Source organism: Odocoileus virginianus, chromosome 4 (genome assembly GCF_023699985.2).
Source record: "Odocoileus virginianus isolate 20LAN1187 ecotype Illinois chromosome 4, Ovbor_1.2, whole genome shotgun sequence".
NCBI classification, from domain to species: Eukaryota; Metazoa; Chordata; class Mammalia; order Artiodactyla; family Cervidae; genus Odocoileus; species Odocoileus virginianus.
In genome coordinates this window covers 40,410,110-40,432,705 of record NC_069677.1, presented here as the reverse complement: position 1 = coordinate 40,432,705, position 22,596 = coordinate 40,410,110, and the positions used below count along the sequence as shown (strand labels likewise).

General features: G+C 37.1%; 1 protein-coding gene across 2 annotated transcripts in view; it reads left to right on the top strand.

The window, feature by feature from the left end:
• SERPINI1 (serpin family I member 1) overlaps window positions 1-22,596 on the top strand; it is a 74,452-nt gene that overhangs the window by 29,875 nt on the left and 21,981 nt on the right. For both annotated transcript variants that reach the window (XM_020878623.2, XM_020878622.2), the window contains exons 2-5: window positions 15,182-15,449; window positions 16,464-16,694; window positions 18,507-18,701; window positions 20,534-20,738. In XM_020878623.2, the coding sequence (XP_020734282.1) occupies window positions 15,200-15,449; window positions 16,464-16,694; window positions 18,507-18,701; window positions 20,534-20,738 (881 nt within the window). In that variant the 5' untranslated portion in view covers window positions 15,182-15,199. The remainder of the gene's footprint in view (window positions 1-15,181; window positions 15,450-16,463; window positions 16,695-18,506; window positions 18,702-20,533; window positions 20,739-22,596) is intronic.

The window sequence follows — 22,596 nt, the reverse complement described above, 5'->3', positions numbered from 1 at the left end:
TCAATTTTCATTTACTCTAGTCTTTCCCCTCAATTGTCTCATAATGCCATAAATGATTTTTACAGCTTGTTTGCTTCAACCAGCATTCAGATAAAGTCCAAAAATTACAATTTGTTGATGTGTCTCTGAAATCTTTTTAAATCCATCTGCCTCCCTGCATCTCACTGCCTTTTATTTTTACATTTTATTTGTTGAAACAATCACTTGTCCTGTGTGGTTTCCTGCCATCTGGATCTTGTTGATTTTACCCTGTTGGTGGTGTTTAACATGTTCATCTGTCCTTATTTTAGGAAGAATATTACATAGGGGATGAAATATTCTGTGTTTTTTAAAATCTGCTTCTCAGCGACATTTCCATTTTTCTTGTGTATATCTTCCTTATTTCTTTCTGAGTGTATTCCTAAGATTTTTTAATAATGATATAACCTCTAAGGAGAGCAGCTTGGCACCATTTATCAAAATTGCAAGTACTTGTGTCTTTTGACCTAGCAATTTAACTTCTAGGAATTTATCCTGCAGAGGTAATTGTACACCTGTGAAATGATGTATTTCTGAAATTACTCATTGCCTCATTATTTGTAATAGCAAAAAATTGCAATAATCTAAATGCCCATTTGTAGGAGACTAATTAAATAAATATGGCTTGCCCATGCAGTGAAATACTGTGACACTGTTAAAAAAAATTAAAGTGAGAGACTTCCTTATGTACAGATAAGAAATATTTTCCAAGATATATTGCTGAATGAAAAAATGAGGTTGCAAATGAGTATGTATATTATGCTATTATTTCTATAAGTAAAGGGGATGTATATATACTGAATATAAATAAGATATTTCTGGAAGATAACATTGATTCACCAAGAGAAATTGGCTGACTAAGGGACAGGAGAGTGTGGGAAAGAGAATCTTCATTATATGCCTTTTCACACCTTTGAATTTGTACTCTGTGAATGTTTTACCTCTTTAATGATTTTTACTTTAAAAGTTTAAGTATTATAATGTATTATATAACAGGTTAAGACCCAAATTAAGATGCTTTATGTTTAAAGCTTGTTGTAGCATTGTTTGGCACACAGAATTCACACAGAGTCGGTGTTGTTGAGGGAATTCCTACCCAACATGGCTGGCATGGCACAGTAAAACTAGCAAGCGGTTTGAGGCCCTCAGGCAAATGTTCAGCCGCCTTTTCTCTTCCTTAGTAAACTTATCATTGTTGTAAAAATATCTTAAACTTACTAGGTTTCAGTTTCTTATTCTACAAAACAGAATTACCTTCACTTAACTTCCAACTTGTTATGAGGATGAGCAATAATTTACATTATGCCCAGATGCCTGGTCCATTACATTATTTTCTAGCTCTAGAATTCCATGAATTAATTAGTCCCTGGGGAGAACACTGAGGTCAAAGGATATATTTTATGGGAAAATTTCTCCTTTTTATTTTGAAACTGAGATATCCCTAATCGTGTTCTTGAATTTTATTGGCGATGCCCTCCTCTTCAGGCCCCCAGCAGCCATGTGTAAACTCTCAAGCAATCCTAAAAATGAGGAAGCAGGCAGTGTCTCCCATTCTATTTGGGTGGCCTCTCACCCACTTCTCTTGACTTGAGCTCTGCCTTTCATTGTTTTTCTCCTTGGGCCTATAAAACTGCATATTTAAAATTATAGTTCTATAGCTCTGTTACAGGGTAAAATCTATGAGGCTCAGGTTGCCCACCATTCAGTCATTCTCTGCAAAGCCAATTATCTGAATTTTTAAAGAGCTAAATTGAGAGAGCTATTTCATTTTATTCCAATTTACTTATAGACGTCTCATCTACAAGATAGACTCTGACAGATACCTTGGAGTCATAAAAATATTCTCTGAAATTTCTCTGACACAACTAGCTTTAACATTTTATAAATTTTAAGATGTGTAAGAGGCAGCCCACAAGGTAACAAAATGAAAAGCCAGTATCCTTGCCTCCATTTCCCCAGACTCTTCTGGGTCCTTCAGTTGTTAAGCCAGAGGAAGACAGCTCCATCATCACAGGGTGCCCATCGTGCTGGTTCTCACGATATAAGAACCATGAGATAAATCCCTCCATCTAACTGTGCAATGATGGGGAGAGTCTTAAGTGGCTATGTAAGGAGCATGCTAGGGACCATTTCCTGTCAGTGAAGACTGTTAAACTTGGAAGACATTCAAAAGAAAAGAATTAAATCTATTGATAGATCTCTACAGATCTCTGAAAATAAGACACACTAGTTACCATTTGGAATGATTTAACTCTGCCTTGTGGAGAAGTACCCTAGCCGTCTCTATTTTTATTTTTTTGCCTATGCAACATGTCATTGGCTGATTTCCTTGATTCATCTTTCTATACACTTCCTAAAGCTGTTACTATATTGTAAATATTGTTCTGAAAATTACAGGAAGTGAAACCAGGTTACTTTCATATAGCCCATATATCTGCATACACGGTTCACTTATTTACCCACACTCAGCAAGAAAAATTACATGTTGCTTTTTCAGTCATTCACAGTGAGGAACAGGAAAAGGAAACCAAAGTACTTTTAGAAATCCCCTGTTATGGTGTGTGGTAGGTTTATAAATAGAGTTATCAGGTGGATATTTTCAAATAGCATTAATACAACATTAGTCAATATTAGGAAAATTTTGTATTTTAAGTTTTAAGAGTTAAACAACAAAGCAGTGAAATTTTTTTTGACATGTTCTTTCTCACTTTCACTTTCCCCACTGTCTATAGTCCAACAAAAGACCATTTAAAAAGTAATGTATGTATCTGCCCTTATTTAGAATGTTTTCCCTTACAGGTCTGTATAACTGATTCACTTTGTTGTACAACAGAAAGTAACACAACATGATAAATCAACTATACTCCAATACAAATTTAAAAAATAAAAAAGTACTTTTTACAACTGATGTTTAAAAAAAAATAAGGCATATAACAATTTCCTTAGGGTACAGAGGGTGCGAGCCACAAGGATTTTGTGGTTTTTCTTCAAAAGAAAGAGCCACCTAATTTAGTTGGTGTTTTGTATTGGTTGGAGAGTTCCTTCTGTCAGTTTCTAGCATCTCCAGCAAAAGATAAAGAGAAAAGAATTCTAAGAGGAAATCATAATAACTGTTTCCCCAGATTTCTTAACTAGGATGCATATTAAAAATATGAGATATTGTAACCTCTCAAAACAGTAAAACAACTGTATGAAATACTAAGTAACAAAACAATCTGTTAATGTTTTAATATTTGGTCTGGGACACAATAGATGCTCAGTAAAATATAGTTGGAAGCATATGAAGTTGCTGATACCTAACCACTTTCACTTATTAAAATGGCACTTTCATAAGACTTGATCTAATATATTAACATCTTGCCTTATTCACCTTGGTGTCAGAATTCCATGAGCCTAAACCATATTACTAAAGGGCAAGCTGATCTTAGGAATATTATAATTATTAGCCAGGATAAAGAAGTAGATTTGTGTGGCCTTAACAGACCCTGAGGCAAAGAGAACCTATGCATTTCGCCTCAGGATAGTTTAGATGTCCCCAAACCTCACCCATGATCTCTTAAAATAAGGCGAGAGGGTAAAGCTAGGGGAGCAAATTAACAATAGCTGTAGGGTTGCATTATCATGGGGAGAGACGGAGAATCAAAAAAAGGAAAGAAAAGAGAGAGGAAGGAGGGAATGAAGGAAAGGAAGAAGGAAGGGAGAAAGGGGAGTTGAAAACATTGTAATTATAACCCAAATATAATTTTAAAAACATGCAAATATACTGAATATCTGAGATTCTTCTGTGTCTGGTCAAGAGCCCTAACCACTACTGTTCTCTGTTAGAAGATCGTCACGTTACAAAATTGTATTTACACTTCTGACTATACATTATCAAGACAAGTTTAAAACTGGATTTCAATGTTCTGAAAATCTTTCTGTAAATTTTTTTTTTTTTTTTAGGTTGGCACACCACAAAACTTCTCTGGGTATTTTACCTCAGTTCTCAGCCTTTCGGGGTGAACCTAAGTGTTAGTGAATGATCGCGCAATGAAGTTACTGCTACTTCTTTCTACTTCTTCCACTGGCAAATAATTGAAAAGCAACCTCACACCTGGGTATTCTTTAGATTTCTAGAGACATATTCAACTTTAAAAAGCTTTATTACACAAGCAATATTTTAATATTTGAAAAATAGAAAATCCAATATCTTTTATTGAAAATAGAAAAAACCTGAAATCTGAAAAAACCTGAATATTTCTTTAAACAATGTAGAACACGAGAAGGAAAATCACCACAAAGGCCTCTCTTGTGTTTCTCTGTTCTCATCTACATCCCTAGTAACTAGCATAGGGTGTGACACATAGCTGTCAAGGACAGGTATTTATTGAATGTGTGAATGAAATTCAGTATTCACATTGGAAGTTTTGGCTTTTTCTTTAAGTGTCTATGGTAGCTCATTAAATATTGTTTGTATACAAGATGTTCAGTACAACTGACTTTGTTTCCTCATCTGTAACAGGAGGGTCTGGGCAAAGTGTTTCTGGCAGAAATGTTCTACAGTCTTATAAACAGCTAAACCTTCAGGCTAGGGAAGACAGTGAGAGGGAGTGCTGGGATTTCTTAAAGCCTTAATGGGTCAGCTGAGACCATTAGTGTCTGGCTTAGTTCCAAAATGGCCTTGGGCCAGGCATGACCATGATTGATGATGACTTTTTAACCTATCTCTCTGAAACTATTCACTGAATTTTGCTGTGGGGCTTGCGTGTCACTTGTTTAGCCTTCCTGACAGTATTCCAGAGGAAGTTGTTTGTTGGCCAGTACAAAGTCTCTCCCAATTTGTGCCAAACAGAATTATTCATTACCATTTTGTGGAAAGCCCAAATCGTATTTCTGGGAGGACTAAGCACCTGCCAATTCCCCGGTTTTTGTTGATATTGACTTTGTTTTCCTCAGTAATCACCAGCATTAACCAAACATTTTTGGAACTCTAAATGGAGCCTCCTCACGAGTTAAGATCTCCTGAAGAAAGGGAGTATATTTTTAAAGAAACATGTTTTGTGAGGTCCGTGCTGGTTTTTCTGTTTTTGTTTCAAACACTTGTATCATGGTCAGGTTATGAAGGGTAAATGTGTTTCGCCTACTTGTAGCTCTACACTTTCAAATATGGTAACCACTTGTTCAGTCCCTCAAATATGTGTCTGTCTTTTTACACCCCATGGACTGCAGCACGCCAGGCTTCCTTGTCCTTCAGTAACTACTAGCTACATGTAACTATTTAAATCAATTAAAATAAAATTGAATTAAAATTATTATTCCTCAGTTGCACTAACCACATTACTAGAACCCAATAATTACATTGTCAAATGGCTATCTTGTTGGACAAGGACACATAGGTAATATTTTTATCATTGCCAAGAGTTCTTTGGACCACATTTTCCTAACTTTTTGAAGGATACAGAGTAAACAATATTTTGGCTTTTAATTTATTTCCCAAGAGGTTATCTTTGTTGTGAAATATTCTTGAAAGTTTATGGCCCCTGCTTCTTACTAGATAGATTATATTGTGGCCCAGGGAGCTTACTGAGAAAACCCAAAAGCTCCTTGGAAGCCTTAGATACTGCCAGAGAAAGCCAATCTTCTCAGTCACTGTTCATCTTCATTACAATTAGCCTGAGGACTATATGTTAATTATATTAGTATATATCAAAGCACTTTATAAATTCTGGGAAGTTTTGGTACCTTTAATTATTTCTCAGCATTACCCGAACTAGTTAGTCCCTAAATGACCAGACCTCCATTGTCTCTTCCAGGCCTAACCTTCATCTGGGATGCATGCAAAATACTCAAGAACTTTAAAACTATAGGAGAGCAACTCAGTGCTGGCTTCTATATAATCAGTAATTTCAAACCACAGAGTTCTATGAAATCACTTTGGGATACCCCTGGTACAATGCTAATTCAACCAATAATTAAGGAATAGTCAGTGATTAAGTGAAGGCTAATATCACAGTTTATTCCTATTCTGCTTATTGGGGTATCCCATGAAAATAAACATTTTTTGGAAGAAAGAATTCTAACTTCAAGGATTTAAAAAAATAAAGAAAAATTACCTTTTAAAAAGATTATAATCTTGATTTTCATACAAATATAAAATGAAAAAATGTCAAAGATTTTATTTAGCTCATTAATTAGTAAAAGATCCAGTAACATGTTACAAACAATTCATGAGAGAATCCAGGAAGCAAATGAATACATAAGTCTATCAGAACTATTGAAATGTATTTGCTTAATAGATGCAAAACTGGTCACTACCACAAGACAATAAGCAGTTGCATTCTAACCGTTCATGTACACTGTGCATTTTATAGACAAGAATCATTTGTATCACTATCAATTCTCTGTAATTTAGAGAGTTGTAAAATTGTTCAAAGACAATGAATGGCCCAAACCCACAGTTAGATAACTTGGAAGGGTATGTTCTAGATAATGCATAATTTTTCACTGAAGACACCCAGTAATCATCCTGGTCCACTTCCAAGTCTTTTATAATTTTCTATGGTAAATTAAATCTCTATAGGTTTTCTCTCTCCCTAGCTCTGGTCCTTTGATTTGCCTGGCCATTTCCCCCTTGTTGGAGGGATATTTGATAGGCTTTCTCTTTTTTTTTTTTTTTTTTTGCTTGATTCAACAGAACAGGAAAAAGAACATAAATATGTATCTTACAGAAAAATCTAAGAGACTATCGAAAAGAATCCCAGTGGGCTGAATAGCTGAAGGGAAAAGCAAAAGAAAGAAAAAGATGATAAGATGAAATCATTGATATCATAATTTCATAGATGTTGCAATTACAAAGTTAAACCTCTTTGTTTCTCTTATTTCCTTGCTTCTGACCTCTTGGTTTTAATACACACCTCAATTTAATAATACCTATTTTTTTAGAGGGGATATTTAAAAAGGAAAAAGGTGTACACGTCTTTTTAAAAATAACACAATGGAATATATTTATTCATTCCATAGCATATTATTCCCTTAATAACCAGAGTTTAAATCTAAGGCTTCTTGTCATCCTTCTGAATTAACACTGGGCCATTATTTATCATGCATATGACATGATACTTTACATAATGCATTTTCTGATCAAAAACTTTTAGTGCTTTTGTGATTGAAATGTAATCCTAAGATATTAATTAGCCTCCAACTAATAAAAATAAATGAAAAAAATTATCCTGAGTGGGGGGGAAGATATTTCAAAGAATAGTGATGTGTTCTCTACATTTCATTTGATGATTTGATTACTCCGTCACCATACCCCTACACTTCACATAAGTATATAGCTATTTTTGAAAGTTATCAGGGTGATTTTGACAGCTTAGCACCAGAGCAGTCGTCCTTAGGCTTCTCTGGGGGCTCAGACAGTTAAGAGTCTTTCTGTAATGCGGGAGACCCAAGTACAATCCCTGGGTCAGGAAGGTCCGCTGGAGAAGGAAATGGCAACCCACTCCAGTTTCTTGCCTGGAAAATCCCATGAGCAGAGGAGCCTGGCAGACTACAGTTCATAGGATTGCAAAGAGTCAGACACGACTGGGCGACTTCACTTCAGTAGTCCTTCACAAAGCATGCGTAAGTAATTCATCTTTGTTGCTTTGAAAACACTATGATTTGTCCTGAGAGATTTGGTGAATTCTTCTGCCTTTAATTGTACTGCTTGACATCCAACAGACAGGTCCTTGTATATATCCCAGGGATAAAAGGTTCATCTACTAGCACAAATTAACTCTTTGTATGTGCCTACTATTGTTGGGTGCTCTGTAAAAAAAAGAAAATAAAAACTTGGTTGTTGTTTTACAAGAAAATCAGTTAGTCCATTTCTCCACTAATGAATGCTTGCATCACTTATAGTAGTTTGCATTCTCCTTTTTATTCTCTTCCATGTATGTGGTTCTCTTTCTTTCTAGTATTGCCATCATACTATATTACTTTTGAGGGCAATTCGAGATCCAGCTTGAAGCAAGAATTTAATTATGGTAGCCAACATCAGTGGAAATAAGTCAGCTTAGAGAGCAAGGGTAAACAAATAGCCTAAAGTTCACATTTTCCAGGCTATGATGCTTATACAGGTAATGGCAACTTGCCTCTCTGTCTGAGGGCCAGCTGTTTTAATTGAACAGTGATTAAAACAATCATTCCAACTTCAGAAAAGTTAAAATTGGGGATAAGAAGGAATACCATGCATATTATAGTTGATGAAGCTTGCTAAATTATAGGTTGCTTAAATACATATTATTTCACAAGGTAATGACTCTTTTTTTTTTGTATGTGACAAATTCTTTGAAAAATTTCCCAGTTTCATTTCTGCTGATCTAGCTTAAACCTGTCTCTTAATCAGGAAACACAGATCTAGAAACGTCAACTTTCTTGTTCCAAATTTCGTCAAGTGAGCTAGAACTAACCAAAATTAGAGTAGTGGTTTCCAACCACTCAATACCTTCTCATGGGGGAAAAAAACCTTCATGAATTTAAGTATATACACTATAAGTGACTGTCTTATTTTCACTTGGAAATGCTTGCTCTTTTATGTAATTGTAAGAGGCATTATTGTTGTTTATTTTTTTGCCCCATCCCAATATATGTACTTGGTAAAGTAAAAGTTTAGCAAACCTAAATTTAGTTCCCTCAATTAAAAAAATTGACATGCAAAAATCTGAGAATTAATAGGCCAGAGGGCTTCAAGACAGTGTTGTTTTTTTTTAAAAAAAACTTTTTATTTTGTACTAGGATATAGCTGATTAACAAAAAAATATTGTGATAGTTTCAGATATTCTTTGCAGTAGACATTTCTCCATAGTTAAGTCCCATGGCTGTTTCTTGCTGGAGAAAGGATCTTCTTCAGCTATTTATCTCACCTTCTAAAGAACACCTCCCTTGCTTTCTCAACTCAAAATATGAAACCACTTTTTAAAAATTTCAAATAATTGGATTATCAAAAAAGAAATGCTACATATATGAATAATCAACCTGTCTATAAATAAGACTACTATCTTTTTTTATTGTTCTAGCTTTGGGCTCTGTGATTCCTCATAAGTGAAAGGGAAGTCGCTCAGTCGTGTCCGACTTTTTGCGACCCCATGGCGTGTAGCCTACCAGGGATTTTCCTTGGGATTTTCCAGGCAAGAATACTGGAGTGGGTTACCATTTCCTTCTCTAGGAGATCTTCCCAACCCAGGGATTGAACCCGGGTCTCCCGCATTGTAGGCAGATGCTTTACCATCAATTATAAAATGATTTAGTTCGCTAACCTGTTTCAGTGAAGTGTTTTCTGAAGCAAGATACTCATACATGTGTCTACAACCTACCCGACCAATAGCAGTAGAAGGAAAAATGCAAGAATTGACATAGTTTATCCACAGCTCAGCTGCCTTTGCCTTTCCTAGCACCACAACACAGTTCACTATTAGTCTGGTACTGTAGCCCCTTGTTTTTATGAAGAAAGGATTTTATTCAGTAGCTTGAAAATAATCTACAAAGTGGTGTTCCATGTGCGAGTAATATATTTCAGAATGCATGGATTGTTATGATTAATGGCGGGACCCTGGCATTTTGTAGACAAATGTTAATACAGTAACAGTTGGGTATCACCTTTTGCAATTTTTCAAGGTGGTATACTTGTTTGTTAATGCATCCCTTGTCCAGCCATTGCATTACGCCAGCATTGGTGACAGTGCCACCTTGTCAGGCTGGAAAGACCATCTCAGACTCAATAAGGAAACACTTTATCACAGGGAGTAAAAAAATGGAAATGAGCTACTACCTGTGGGCTCAATTAAATGAGCCTCAAGAATTGTAGAAGCAGCAGCTACTCTTGCTGTTCCTTCTAATGCAGTGGTGTGGACCTTTAGATCTCATGCTCTGTTCATACCACAGCTATTTATTGGGCACCTAATATGTGGAATGCATTAGGTGCTTATTCTGATTATCCTAAGATATAAAAGATGAATGTACTTCTATTGTGCCTTCAAAAAGCCTCAGAGAAGACACATGTACGGAATTGTCTGTAATAGAAGGAAGTGTTGGAGAGGTAGAGATAAAATGTGCCAAGATTTCAGAGAAAGGGGAAATAGCTGTTTTAACTGAAGAACTAGGAGGGTATTCATAAAAGAAAAGGAAGTGGTTAGGAACCCTGATAAGTGGTTAGGATTTGAACATATGGAACCAGGTTGAAGTTGTTCCAGAAAGAAAACTACACAAGCCAGAAACAGGAGAGGGAAATTCTGGGATATGTATTGCAAAAGGGATTCTCACTAGAAATTCAGGATCCTGGAAGGAGAGTAATGGATAGAAGGAAATGCTGGCATAGCATAGCAGTGAGTTATGTTCAAGACTAAAGATTTGGGGGTTTAGTCTCCAGGCATAAGGGTGATTCCCAAGGTTTTGTAAATATAGGAATACCTGTTCATAACAGCACATCAAGACAGTTCATCGGGAGGATATGCAGTTGTTGGAATGAGGAGGACCGTAGCCTGGGGCTCAGAGAATGGCTGAGGGGTCTTGGTGGAGTCCTTAGGAATGCATTGAAAGGAAGAACTGCCAGCATGGTCAGGGGAATGATCATGGGATGATGGCTAGGAGAAGTGTCAGGGATGCAGTATGGAGTAAGTGTTGACCATTCCTTGAATATAAGGGGAAAAGAGATGGGAAAGCGTCAAATACTGTGACATTGACATTTTAAGGAAATAAAAAAGGGTGGGTTTGATTGATAAGACAAAGATTCTTATTTGAGCCACCTTGAATTTGAAATGCTGGCAAGAGTCAAAGACTAAATATCCCAAGAATGATTTGCAATGCACATTGGAAATGAAGATAAAAATAAAGCCAGAACTAGAATTTTACTTATTTGGGAATAATATGAATAGGAACAATAGTTAAAGTGCTTTTTTGTTTTGAGAGACGTTCACCAGCAGGAACGGGAATAGCATTACATGGGAGAAGGTCAGGAACAGATCCAGAGAGTATACCTACTTGATAGAAGGGGAAAGGAGATCTTCCCCTCTCCTCTGGGGAAAAAAAAACAAACACTCAGGAGGAGTCAGAAGCCGCAGAGGTGAAGGGGGCCAGGGACCAAAGGGTAGAGTAGGTGGGATCACAATAGCTGGATCAGGCTAGCAGAGTTCATTTTGCTTGCTCATGATCTTGCCTTCAAAAGAAGGAAAAATCACTTAACTATAGATCAGATGTCTGTTTCCAGAGGAGTGTTTGTTAAATCTTTATTAAGGAGTTTCCTGATATCACTTGCTTCTGCTAGAGAATTTCTAATTTATTAGAGTTTCTAATTCTCTAGCAGAACATGTAAATCAGTGTCCTGCTGCTTACTCCCCTGGGAAGAGCCCTGTCTTGCAAACATATGGCTGGTCTTTCCAGGAATCTTCTAGAAGCTTGAAGGAACATGATAGGTTTGGACATTTCTTTCCCCCAGTAAGGTAATGTTGCAGAGCAGTGGGTCCATCAAACACTTCTTTCTGCAATGGACCATCTGCTGTAGATCAGGGATTCCTAACGTGAAGCCAGCAAATACCCTGGCCAGCGAATATAATGTTCTGTTCTCCATGCATGCATTTCTTGAGGAGATGATTTACCCTTCACCTGATTCTTAAAAGTATCTCTTTTCTTAAAAAGATAAGAAGCGCTGTAATAGATCATGCGGTGTTGTACAATGATGCCAGTTCCTTGAAGACAAGAGCCGGTCCTTATAAATTTTGGTGTCTTCCTGATACCTCTGTCAGTCTTGGCTGAATGATTGGGTAATGGTGCTGCATTCAGTGGGCCAGCATTAATGATAAAATTCTCATTTTGTTTCTACAGTCTCTTGCTTGACTTAGCAATTATACAAGCCTAGGAAACATATTTTCTAATAATTTTCTAGTGTCCTGTACTAGTATAACTTTTAGCATAAAATGAGTACTTCAAATATACACACTGTCTCATTTCTTTCTTTAATAAGTGTGCAGAGTAGGGATTGGCACCTGCATGTAATGAATGAGGAGACCGAGACACAGAATGCATGTGACTTGTCATAAGCCATATGTCATATGTCAGCTATGATTATTATTATCTCATGGTACATACATTAGTCCTGGAGAAGGGAATGTCTATCCACTCCAGTCTTCTTGCCTGGAGAATTCCACGGACAGAGGAGCCTGGTGGGCTACAGTCTGTGGGGTCGCAAAGAATTGGGACACGACTGAGCAACCAACACACACACACTCATATACATTAGTAAACAAAAATGTCTACAAATGCGATAGATTTGGCCATATTTCCTGAAATATTTATTGGTTGGCAATAGGTTTTGCTTTTATATGAATGAAGGCTTTTTATTAGCTTAAAATATAACACTCATGTTAAATGCAGTCATTTCCCAATAGTTGTGTTATTGAATGACAGACTGCTATCATATAGTGACTTTAATTTCTTGGTCTTGTACTAGATAACATTAAATGAAAACAATGTGTCTTTGCTGGGTAGTGAAGATGACACATCAGATAGCAGTATGGTGTCATGATGAAGAGCATGGGCTTTTGAACCCCATTTGGATTTCAGACTTCCCCTAAATAACATTACATGTTAAGTATTAAATACCAGCTATATTTTAAGTTTTCTTTCAGCTTAAGAGAGTACGTGCTAAATTTGTTCCATCTGAAACTAGAGAGAAAACTCATATCTTCTACTTTGATTTTCCCTGGAGAGGACGGAGGAAAAGAGAATGCCACAGCAGCCTCTATGGTGGCTGAAGTCTGTGGACCAATGGGGCAGCTGTGCCCTGGCATCTGGCTTCTGTCTGGATGCTGTTTCCATGGCAGACTCTGTTCTGCAACCACGCGCTTCATCTCCCACCAGTAGCCATTCTCAGCCTCCTCACTGCATGGGTTGTGAGAGTTCATATTTACATATGGGCTAAACGTTATCTTCCTAAAAAGCAAGAATTATTCAAACCTTACTACAAAGTGTGTGGGCTTCCCTGGTAGCTCAGCTGGTAAAGAATCTGTCTGCAATGCAGAAGACTCCAGTTCAGTTCCTGCATCGGGAAGAGCCCCTGGAGAAGGGATAAGCTACCCACTCCAGTATTCATGAGGTTTCCTGGGGCTCAGATGGTAAAGAATCTTCCTGCAATATGGGATACCTGGGTTCTGATCCCTGGGTTGGGAAGATCCCCTCAAGGAGGGCATGGCAACCCACTCCAATATTCTTGCCTGGAGAATTCCACGGACAGAGGAGCCTGGTGAGCTACAGTCCATGGGGTCACAAAGAATCAGACACGACTAAGCGTGTGTGTGCACATGTGCACATGCGTGTGTGGGGGGGGGGGATGGGTGCAGGGGTGTGGGGATGGGTGCGAGGGTGAGGTTTGGAACTTCTCAGACAAAAAACTGATACCTGAAACTTAACCCTAAAATGTGAAGAATTTGCAAAATGACTAGGCAAAGTTCTCTGAAATTGATCAGAAACATTACAGGACTGGTTAAGGCACTCTGACTCAAAAACCTGTAGGAAGCATGCTGCTCTTAGATTAAATGTGTGTTCACTCTGTAACTGAGAAACGGGGGTTGTTTTGCATCATACTAATTAAAATACAATTTTCCAAATGTGTTTGCTCACTACCACTTTACTTGTTGTTTTAATGATAATTTGTTTTTTTTTTTAAATTTCCAGAGCAAGGAAGCTACTTAATTGTTTGAACAGGCAGTTTACTTCCAGGTGCCTACAGCAACAAAGTGTCAGAATACGGGGAGAAAGGGAATCCTGTTTCCAGTGTGTGCCAGTCAGGCTTCTTTGTGGGGAGACAGGGCATGTGGAATACTAGTTGCCAAGAGGCAGGAATATCATTCTAAGATATCTGGGCGCTGACACTGCTTTCTCTTCCCAAGAGAAAATGGTTCAAGGACCAGATGAGCTTGATATCTTGAATAGTTATTTAAATAGAATCACTAGTTTACTGGTGTAAGCTGAAATAGTCCTATAAGCCTGAGTATGAAAGCATAGTGTTGCTAGAGCGAGGCTCCTCCCTGCACGGAGATGGGCATCGAGGACAGCAGACCCCTAGGAACTGACGCCTAAGGAAAACCACACAGAATCTGCCAAATCTGCTTTTTCTCAGGGTTACCACTTCCTATGGGTTCAGCAGCTTGGGCTGACTAAACTGGGGCTCCTCACGGGTGTGTGTCTGATATCTCCCCTCTAGTTGATAACCCAGTTGGTGCATTAACTTCATGTGAAATTGTTAGTCGCTCAGTCGTGTCTGATTCTCTGTGACCTCATGGACTGCCAGGGGGAAGCCCCAGTAGCCCTCCAGGGTTCTCTGTCCATGGGGATTCTCCAGGCAAGAATACTGGGGTGGGTAGCGATTCCCTTCTCCAGAGGATCTTCCCAATCCAGGGACTGAACCCTGGTCGGCTGCATTGCAGGCAGGTGCCATCAAACTGTAGTAAATGGGCAAAGGGGCATTTGAAAGTGCCTAACTTCAGTAACTGATCTTAAACCCTGTAAATATTTTTTGGTTTTCACTTGGGTTGTCCTGGGCCTACATAATTTAGTGTTAGCTAGAATAAACTGTTTCAAAGTCATGACCAAAATATATATGATGAAAGTGGTAGTCGCTCAGTCATACCTGACTCTGCGACCCCATAGATTGTAGCCAGCCAGGCTCCTCTGTCCATGGAATTCTCCAGGCAGCAATACTGGAGTATGTTGCCATTTCCTTCTCCAGGGGGTCTTCACAACCCTGAGATCAAATCTGGGTCTCTTGCATTGCAGGCAGATTCTTTACCATCTGAGCAACCAAAGAAGCCTCATATATGATGAGGCTGTGAAAACGGATAAATTAGCCTCACCACACATTTTTAAATATGTATCTGTATATATTTAACCTCATGAAGATGGGACCAGGCCTATCTTGTTCCTGGGAGTATCCTCAGTATTCAGCAGCATTATTTGCTCATTTGACTTTTAATTGATTAATAGGATCTTCCAACAAATCCCTTAATGAGTTTTTGTTACAGAGACAATAACACTGCATGTGTTTAAAAACTTTTGGTTTGCTTTACAGCTTTCCCAAGAAATTATTTTTATAATTATTTTATGGTTCCATTTCTCTGAGATAATAATTGATATGTAAATTATTGTTCTCCAGGCTTGAGATTATTCCAGCATGGCTTTTCTTGGACTCTTCTCTTTGCTGGTTCTGCAAAGTTTGGCTTTAGGGACCGCTTTCACTGATGAAACCATTGCCGAGTTGTCAGTGAATATGTATAACCATCTTCGAGCCACTGGAGAAGATGAAAATATTCTCTTCTCACCATTGAGCATCACCCTTGCAATGGGAATGTTGGAACTTGGGGCCCAAGGGTCTACCCTGAAAGAAATCCGTCACTCAATGGGATATGACAGCCTGAAAAATGGTAAGTGTGCTTAGGTTTGATTTCTCGAAATAGTTTGACTTACGCTTTCAACTCAATTATGTCATCTATATCTGAGGCAGCAGTATTTATACAGGGTAAGAAAGTGGTCTCACTAAGATGGTTTGAGTGAGACAACCATTAGGAAACCCAAGAAAGTTCTTTTTCTTAGCAGCATCCCTGGCTGAGTTAATCTAAGGAAATGATATCTTTATTATTATTGTTATTTAAATAAACTTCACTGTGATTAACAAAAGCAAACATGCTTCTTGCTCTGATGGCATTTCCAATTTAGAGAGAGAGGCATAAATTAATCAATTATCACATAAATAAATGAGAAATTACAACTGTTAGGAGTGCTTTAAAGAAAAAATTCTCTAAATATCAGAAATTTTTACTTAAAATCTACTGTATCTTCATTGTTCAACTAGAAACCATGAATTTTTTTTGGAATGTTGTATAATAGTATCATGAAAATCTTTCGTATTGGGGAAAATTTCTAGCCAAAATGTATTTTGTAATCATTTTGCTATGATGTACAATTTCTATTTAATATTTCTAATATACATAAGGATTAACTCATTAAAAAGTTGAGAAGTAATACAATTTCACTGGATTTTCTGTTTATAAAGTTAAAAAGTTTACTGAAAGTAAAATTTAAAGGAATATTTTGATTTTTAAACTAGATAATAAAAATTAATTCATATTTCTGATAATTATAAGACTAATTTAAAGTAACCTAAGTACTTTGAAAGAAAACAACCCAAATATCTCTACTTTATAATCAATAAAAAATAAAAATAATATCAGTAATAAAACTGCAAAAGTTAATTTGAACATCTAGAAGCAGCACAAATCTTGCAACTTCCTCACCATGTCAGTGTGGGGAAGAAGCCAGTGCTTTTTCTTTGGGCCTGTTCTCTTAATCCTCCTTGTTGTATTTTCATGCTCCTCCACTCTCCAGGATCTTTCATTGTGTTTATTCCACTAATAAACTTATCCTTTGTCATTTTGCAGGTGAAGAATTTTCCTTCTTAAAGGATCTTTCTCACGTGCTAACTGCTGAAGAGAGCCAGTATGTGATGAAAATTGCCAATTCTCTCTTTGTGCAAAATGGATTTCATATCAGTGAAGAGTTTTTGCAAATGATAAAGAAGTATTTTAATGCAGAAGTCAATCATGTGGACTTCAGTGAAAATGTAGCTGTGGCTAACTATATCAATAAGTGGGTGGAGAATAACACAAACAGTAAGTCATTTGGCTCCTTTCTTTCTCTAATAGCTTAGTTTGAACTTTCTTTTACTTCTGACATTATTTGTCCCTTTGTTCCTTTTACATTTTGAATGTTAGATTGCATTTAGTTAAGTATCTACTAATTATTTTATATAGATTACAACCGATTTTAGAAACCTTGTTCATGAATAAACATTGGAGAAAGATGTTAAATCTTTTGACATATATAGAATATTGGCACTGATAAATTAATATAAGATGTGTCTTCAGTTGGTGAGTTTCATATGAACAGTAGTCTTATTACTGTATGGAATTTTACTAGGGCTGACTATTTCATAAGTTAGATACTATTTAGAATGACAATTGATGACTCTCTTAACAGTGTGATTAAAATAGAATAAGAGAGTTTAAAGATATTTGTTGACTTTTAAACCACAGAACTTAATTGGTAATCAAAAAATTATACAGGATTCCTTTTAAAAAGAGAAGCCCATTTTAAGCCAAATAAATGGAGAGGGATTAGACAAAGATGCATTTGTTTTAATTTTTATTTCTAAATCTTATTATCCAAATGTATTCAAACTCCCCAAATGTTTCATGTTACCATTTTATTTTCCAATTTTACCAACAAAATAATTGAAATTGGAATTAAAAAAAAATAAGACCAAACTGAAAGTAGATTACTTTGGCTGTTCATTAAATTAATTAACTCATGTTGTCAAGACTCCAAAACTAATATTAGTCTTAATACATTTAATGCTGCAACAACAACAACAGAAGACCCTGACCACATACTCTTTGTCCCTTAATCCCCAAAATGCTGACTTAAAAAAAAAAAAGTGCTGACTCATAAAATGAGAGTGCCAAGCAAATGTTAGTTCTGTTTTCTAACTATGAGATTAAAATGTAACATAAAAGAAACACAATTGTGTTTTAACATTCAAAGAGTAAGTTAAGAATAATAATCTACCTGCATCAGACTGAATTATTGAAAGCTATTTAATTCCAAACTCCCCTTAAACAATTTCAGCCATCACCAAAGTCCCAATGTCTTTCACAACAGATTTAGATAGGAACATTTATATGATGAGAAATAAGATATCATGAGTTAAACTGGCTTTTACACATCTGTTGTCACTTACACAGAAGCAGTTGTTACATTTGGTAAAAAGATATCCAATGTACATGGGGAAAACGTTTGAATTGGATGACCTTTCAATTACATACATTGTACAAGAGTAAACTTAGAAATGTTTGTTGAATGCTTACTCTGTGTTGGGGGGCTTTCCAGGTAGCTCAGTGGTAAAGAATCTGCCTGCCAATGTAGGAGACTGGGTTCTATCCGTGGTTTAGGAAGATCCCCCGGAAAAGAAATGGCAACCCACTCCAGTATTTTTGTCTGAAAAATTCCATGGACAGAGGAGCATGGCAGGCTATAGTCCACAGTGTCACAGAGTCAGACACGACTGAGCTCCTGAGCACATACCTGCTCTTTGTTGAGTTTTACATTTATCATTGCAACTAGGAAGTAGGGAAGCCTGAGAGTCTGTTGTATGTGGTTCTGTAGTTTGTGCAAACGTCAGAGTACCACTAGTGTTATTTTAGGTGGTGTGTGTGTTTTAGATGCCCTTCGTGTGTAAGTGTGTGTGTGTGTGTGTGTGTAACATTTTTTCCTTTGAAAGTTAGGTACTTTTAATTTTTATTGTAAATATTACAATGGTATAAAGTTCTTTATCACTCTGTCAGATGATAGTTTGACAGTCTTTTGATATTCTTTCATCTTTTGATTTAATATGAATTTTCATCTGTTTGTCTTTTCCTGAATAGGTCTGTTGAAAGATTTGGTATCCCCAAGGGATTTTGATGCTGTCACTCATCTGGCCCTCATCAATGCTGTCTATTTCAAGGGGAGCTGGAAGTCACAATTCAGACCTGAAAATACCAGAACTTTTTCCTTCACTAAAGATGACGAAAGTGAAGTCCAAATTCCAATGATGTACCAACAAGGAGAATTTTATTATGGTAAGACATTTTGGCTTTTTTTCTCTCTTCTTACAGTATATAAACAAATTTCTAAGAAAAAACATGAAATATTCATTATTCAGATTTCTTGTCAATCTGATTTGGGCAGCAATTCAATTTTCTTGGCCCCATTTTCAAAGATTTTTGATTAGATCCTGAGTGAATATTATATGTCGTGACAGTTTTCCGATATTTAGTTTATAAAGTTGATTACACATACAGAGTGGCTTTATTCATGTGAAAATATCTGACCTTGTATAAGAATGTTCTGAGTTCCTCCAGAAAGCCTTTCACTTTGGGGTAGTTTTCAGTGAACCATATGTTCTACCCAGGTCTTGATTTGTACACCCCATCACTTTTTGAACTATAAGCATTCTTTTAAAATTTTGCTTTCAGACTTGTGTATGTATGTGTGTGTGTGCACTCCATTGCTCAGTCATGTCTGACTCTTTGAGACCCCATGAACTCTAGCCCACCAGGCTCCTCTGTTCATGGGATTTCCCATGCTAGAATACTAGAGTGGGTTGCCATTTCCACTCCAGGGGATCTTCCTGACCCAGGGATTGAACCCATGTCTTTTGCATCTGCTGCACTGGCAGGCAGATTCTTTACCACTGTGCCACTTGGGAAGCCCATAAATATGCATGGTCAGGCATAATTATTCATAGTTTCACTTACTGAGAATCTGTAATTTGTGATACAAGTCAGCATCTTTGACATTATTTTCAGGGATATTTTGTTGGACTTTTCAGAAGTTTAGGGTGCTAATCCTCTCTACATACATGCTGAACTGTGATAATTTATTGTCTTAAACAGAAATGTAAGTAAGCTATGTTAGAACAAATATTTTATTCTATGCAAAGTTACATTATAAAAGTAACAGATTACAATCACAATTAATTAAATTAACAGAATACAAAAGGAAAATATCCATTTATTTGAGAACCAAAATATTTAATGTGATGGCTAAAGGATATCAGTAAATGAAAATATTCAGAACAAAAACATTACCTTTGTTTTGAAAATGCGGCAAATTTTAAACTAGTGGCAGGGCTATTTATTTTAAAGACTATATTATTATTAGTGAAAGCCTGGTCAATTTAGCTAAATTCATAGAACACTAAACCAATTAACTAATTATCTAATTTGGAGATTTTAATCACCATAAATACTCTAGATTTCATGTTGGCTGTGCTACCTTGGCCTCAAAACTATTAGCTGTGATAATAATAGAGTAGGCTTCCCTGGTGGACGATCCCTGGGTTGGGAGGATCCTCTGGAGAAGTGAATGGCAACCCACTCCAGTGAATGGCAACCCATTCTTGCCTGGAGAATTTTATGGACAGAGGAGCCTGGCGGGCTAGAATCTATGGAGTCAGAAAGAGTTGGACACGACTTAGCAAGAGTGCCAGGTATTACATGGTCAGTTTTTCCCTTCTTAGAAATCAGGTGGATACTGGTAAATGGATTCACATCCATCTTGTATCCACATCCATCTTGGATCCAGAGCTTTATTTTTCTAATCATGACTTTTCATTTTTTTAGTGATATCCTTAAAATATATTCAGTTGAGGTATCTTACTTAAAAATAAAATGTAAGTCTAGAGAACATGCTATTATGACACATGTGAAACAATTCTGGAGATCCTAAAATTAATTTGGTAGGACTGAGAAATCACTTGAATTTCAGGGCCTACTTTAAAATAGTCTTCTTCTCAGATGCCTGAATTTTTTTATATTCTATACATTATTTTGGAAGAAAGTTATAACAAGTTTAAACATTTTATTCCAGCCTTGATGGGGGCCTTTTACTTCCTTTCTGTCCTTTTTAGGGGAATTTAGTGATGGCTCCAATGAAGCTGGTGGCATCTACCAAGTGCTGGAAATACCATATGAGGGAGATGCCATCAGTATGATGCTGGTGTTATCCAGACAGGAAGTCCCACTGGCCACACTGGAACCATTGGTTAAGGCACAGCTGATTGAAGAGTGGGCAAACTCTGTGAAGAAGCAAAAGGTGGAAGTGTACCTGCCCAGGTGAGAGACTCCTATATAACTCCTTCTGATAGCATGGGCAGAGGGTACCAATGAGGGTTCTGACTCAGAGGAGCCCTTGTCACTGCTTTTGAATTTTGTCTGGTGTTGCTCTTCTCTTCCTCCTTTTCTTCTCCTCCTCCTTCTTCATCTTTTAAAATGTATTATTTCACACTCATTCAGTCCTGCCCAGAGACACAGGCTGACTCATTGATTCATTCAGTACTACTTATCAAGACCAAGTTTCAGATATGAGTCAATATCCCTAGCTTAATTTTAGAAGATTTTTCAATAGATTGTCTCTGAATATCATTTGCATTGACAGTCTTCTGTGTAGTTCATTAATATTTGAAGTGGATAATAGCTGGGGGAAAATAACTTTCTACTTTGTTGGAAGTGCAAGCAAGTCATGTTTTAGGTGTTAAGATGCAATCATAAATAAGCAGGAAGAAGCTTAAAATTCTCCCTGTGGCTGAAAGAATAAAAGCTATGCAGGGCCTAGATATTCTGACTACCATCCACTTCCTCAGCCCTATCTCTGGCCCCTCACCATATCATATCCTTTGTGGTGGGTACTGTCTGTGTGCTTGTAGCCATACCTCAGTCATCCTGCCCCTTTATGCCTCTAGGTCTCTATGTACATTTTTGCATTAACCTAAAATGCCCTCTTGGAGTCTGTCAGGTATTGTTCACTTGGCCTTCAGGTTACAACTCTGGCACCAGTTCTTCTAGAACCAGGTGATGGAGCCGATGACCCTCACGTTTGCCTCCTGTATGCACCTCCCTGTTATGACAATGCATTTATGTTACTGTGCGTGTTTGCTAAGTCACTTCAGTCATGTCCAACTCTCTGTGACCCTATACACTATAGCCCACCAGGCTCCTCTGTCCATGGGTTTGTCCAAGCAGAATACTGGAGTGGGTTGCCATGCCCTCCTCCAGGGGGTCTTCCCAACCCAAGGATTGAACCCACATCTCTTACTGTCTCTTACATTGGCAGGTGGGTTCTTTACCACTAGCGCCACCTGGGAAGTCTCAAATTACCACCCCATAGCAGAAATTAAATTTTTTGTAGGTCTTGCTTTTTTTTCTGTAAATTCTTTTAAAGTCAGTTCTCTCTCCCATCCTAGAAACACAATAAGTGTTTGCAAAAATCATATCCAACAAAAGATATTATTCTGCCCCGAATACCTTAAAACCTAATAGGGGAGCTAGACCAGTAAACACAAACAACAAATTTATAAACATAATATGTAAATTCCAGGCTAGAAAACAAGATACAGATAAACAGCCAATAAGCATACACATGTGTATATGTGGAGTACAGTTCCAATATTCATTCCACATTAAGAAAATTTTTAAAATATGATTAATATGAATACCGAAGGATGATAAATATTAGTATTAAAATTGAATTACTAAAGTTAATTGTGTATGCATGCATGCTAAGTTGCTTCAGTCATGTCCAACTCTTTGCAACGCCCCCCCGCCCCATCAGATTCCTCTGTCCATGGGATTCTCCAGGCAAGAATACTAAAACTCATTAACTCATTCATATTTGTTCCTTTAATAACATTAGGAATTATCATACATTTTATATAAATACTTATTTTTCCAAAACTTTAGCTGATTGTTTGTTTATGTTAATGAAAGATTGTTTGAAACTATAAATTTTTAGCTAGAACTATATGTGCACTTTCGGAGAAGGCAATAGCAACCCACTCCAGTACTCTTGCCTGGAAAATCCCATGGATGGACGAGCCTGGTAGGCTGCAGTCCATGGGGTCGCTAAGAGTCAGACATGACTGAGCGACTTCACTTTCACTTTTCACTTTCATGAATTGGAGAAGGAAATGGCAAC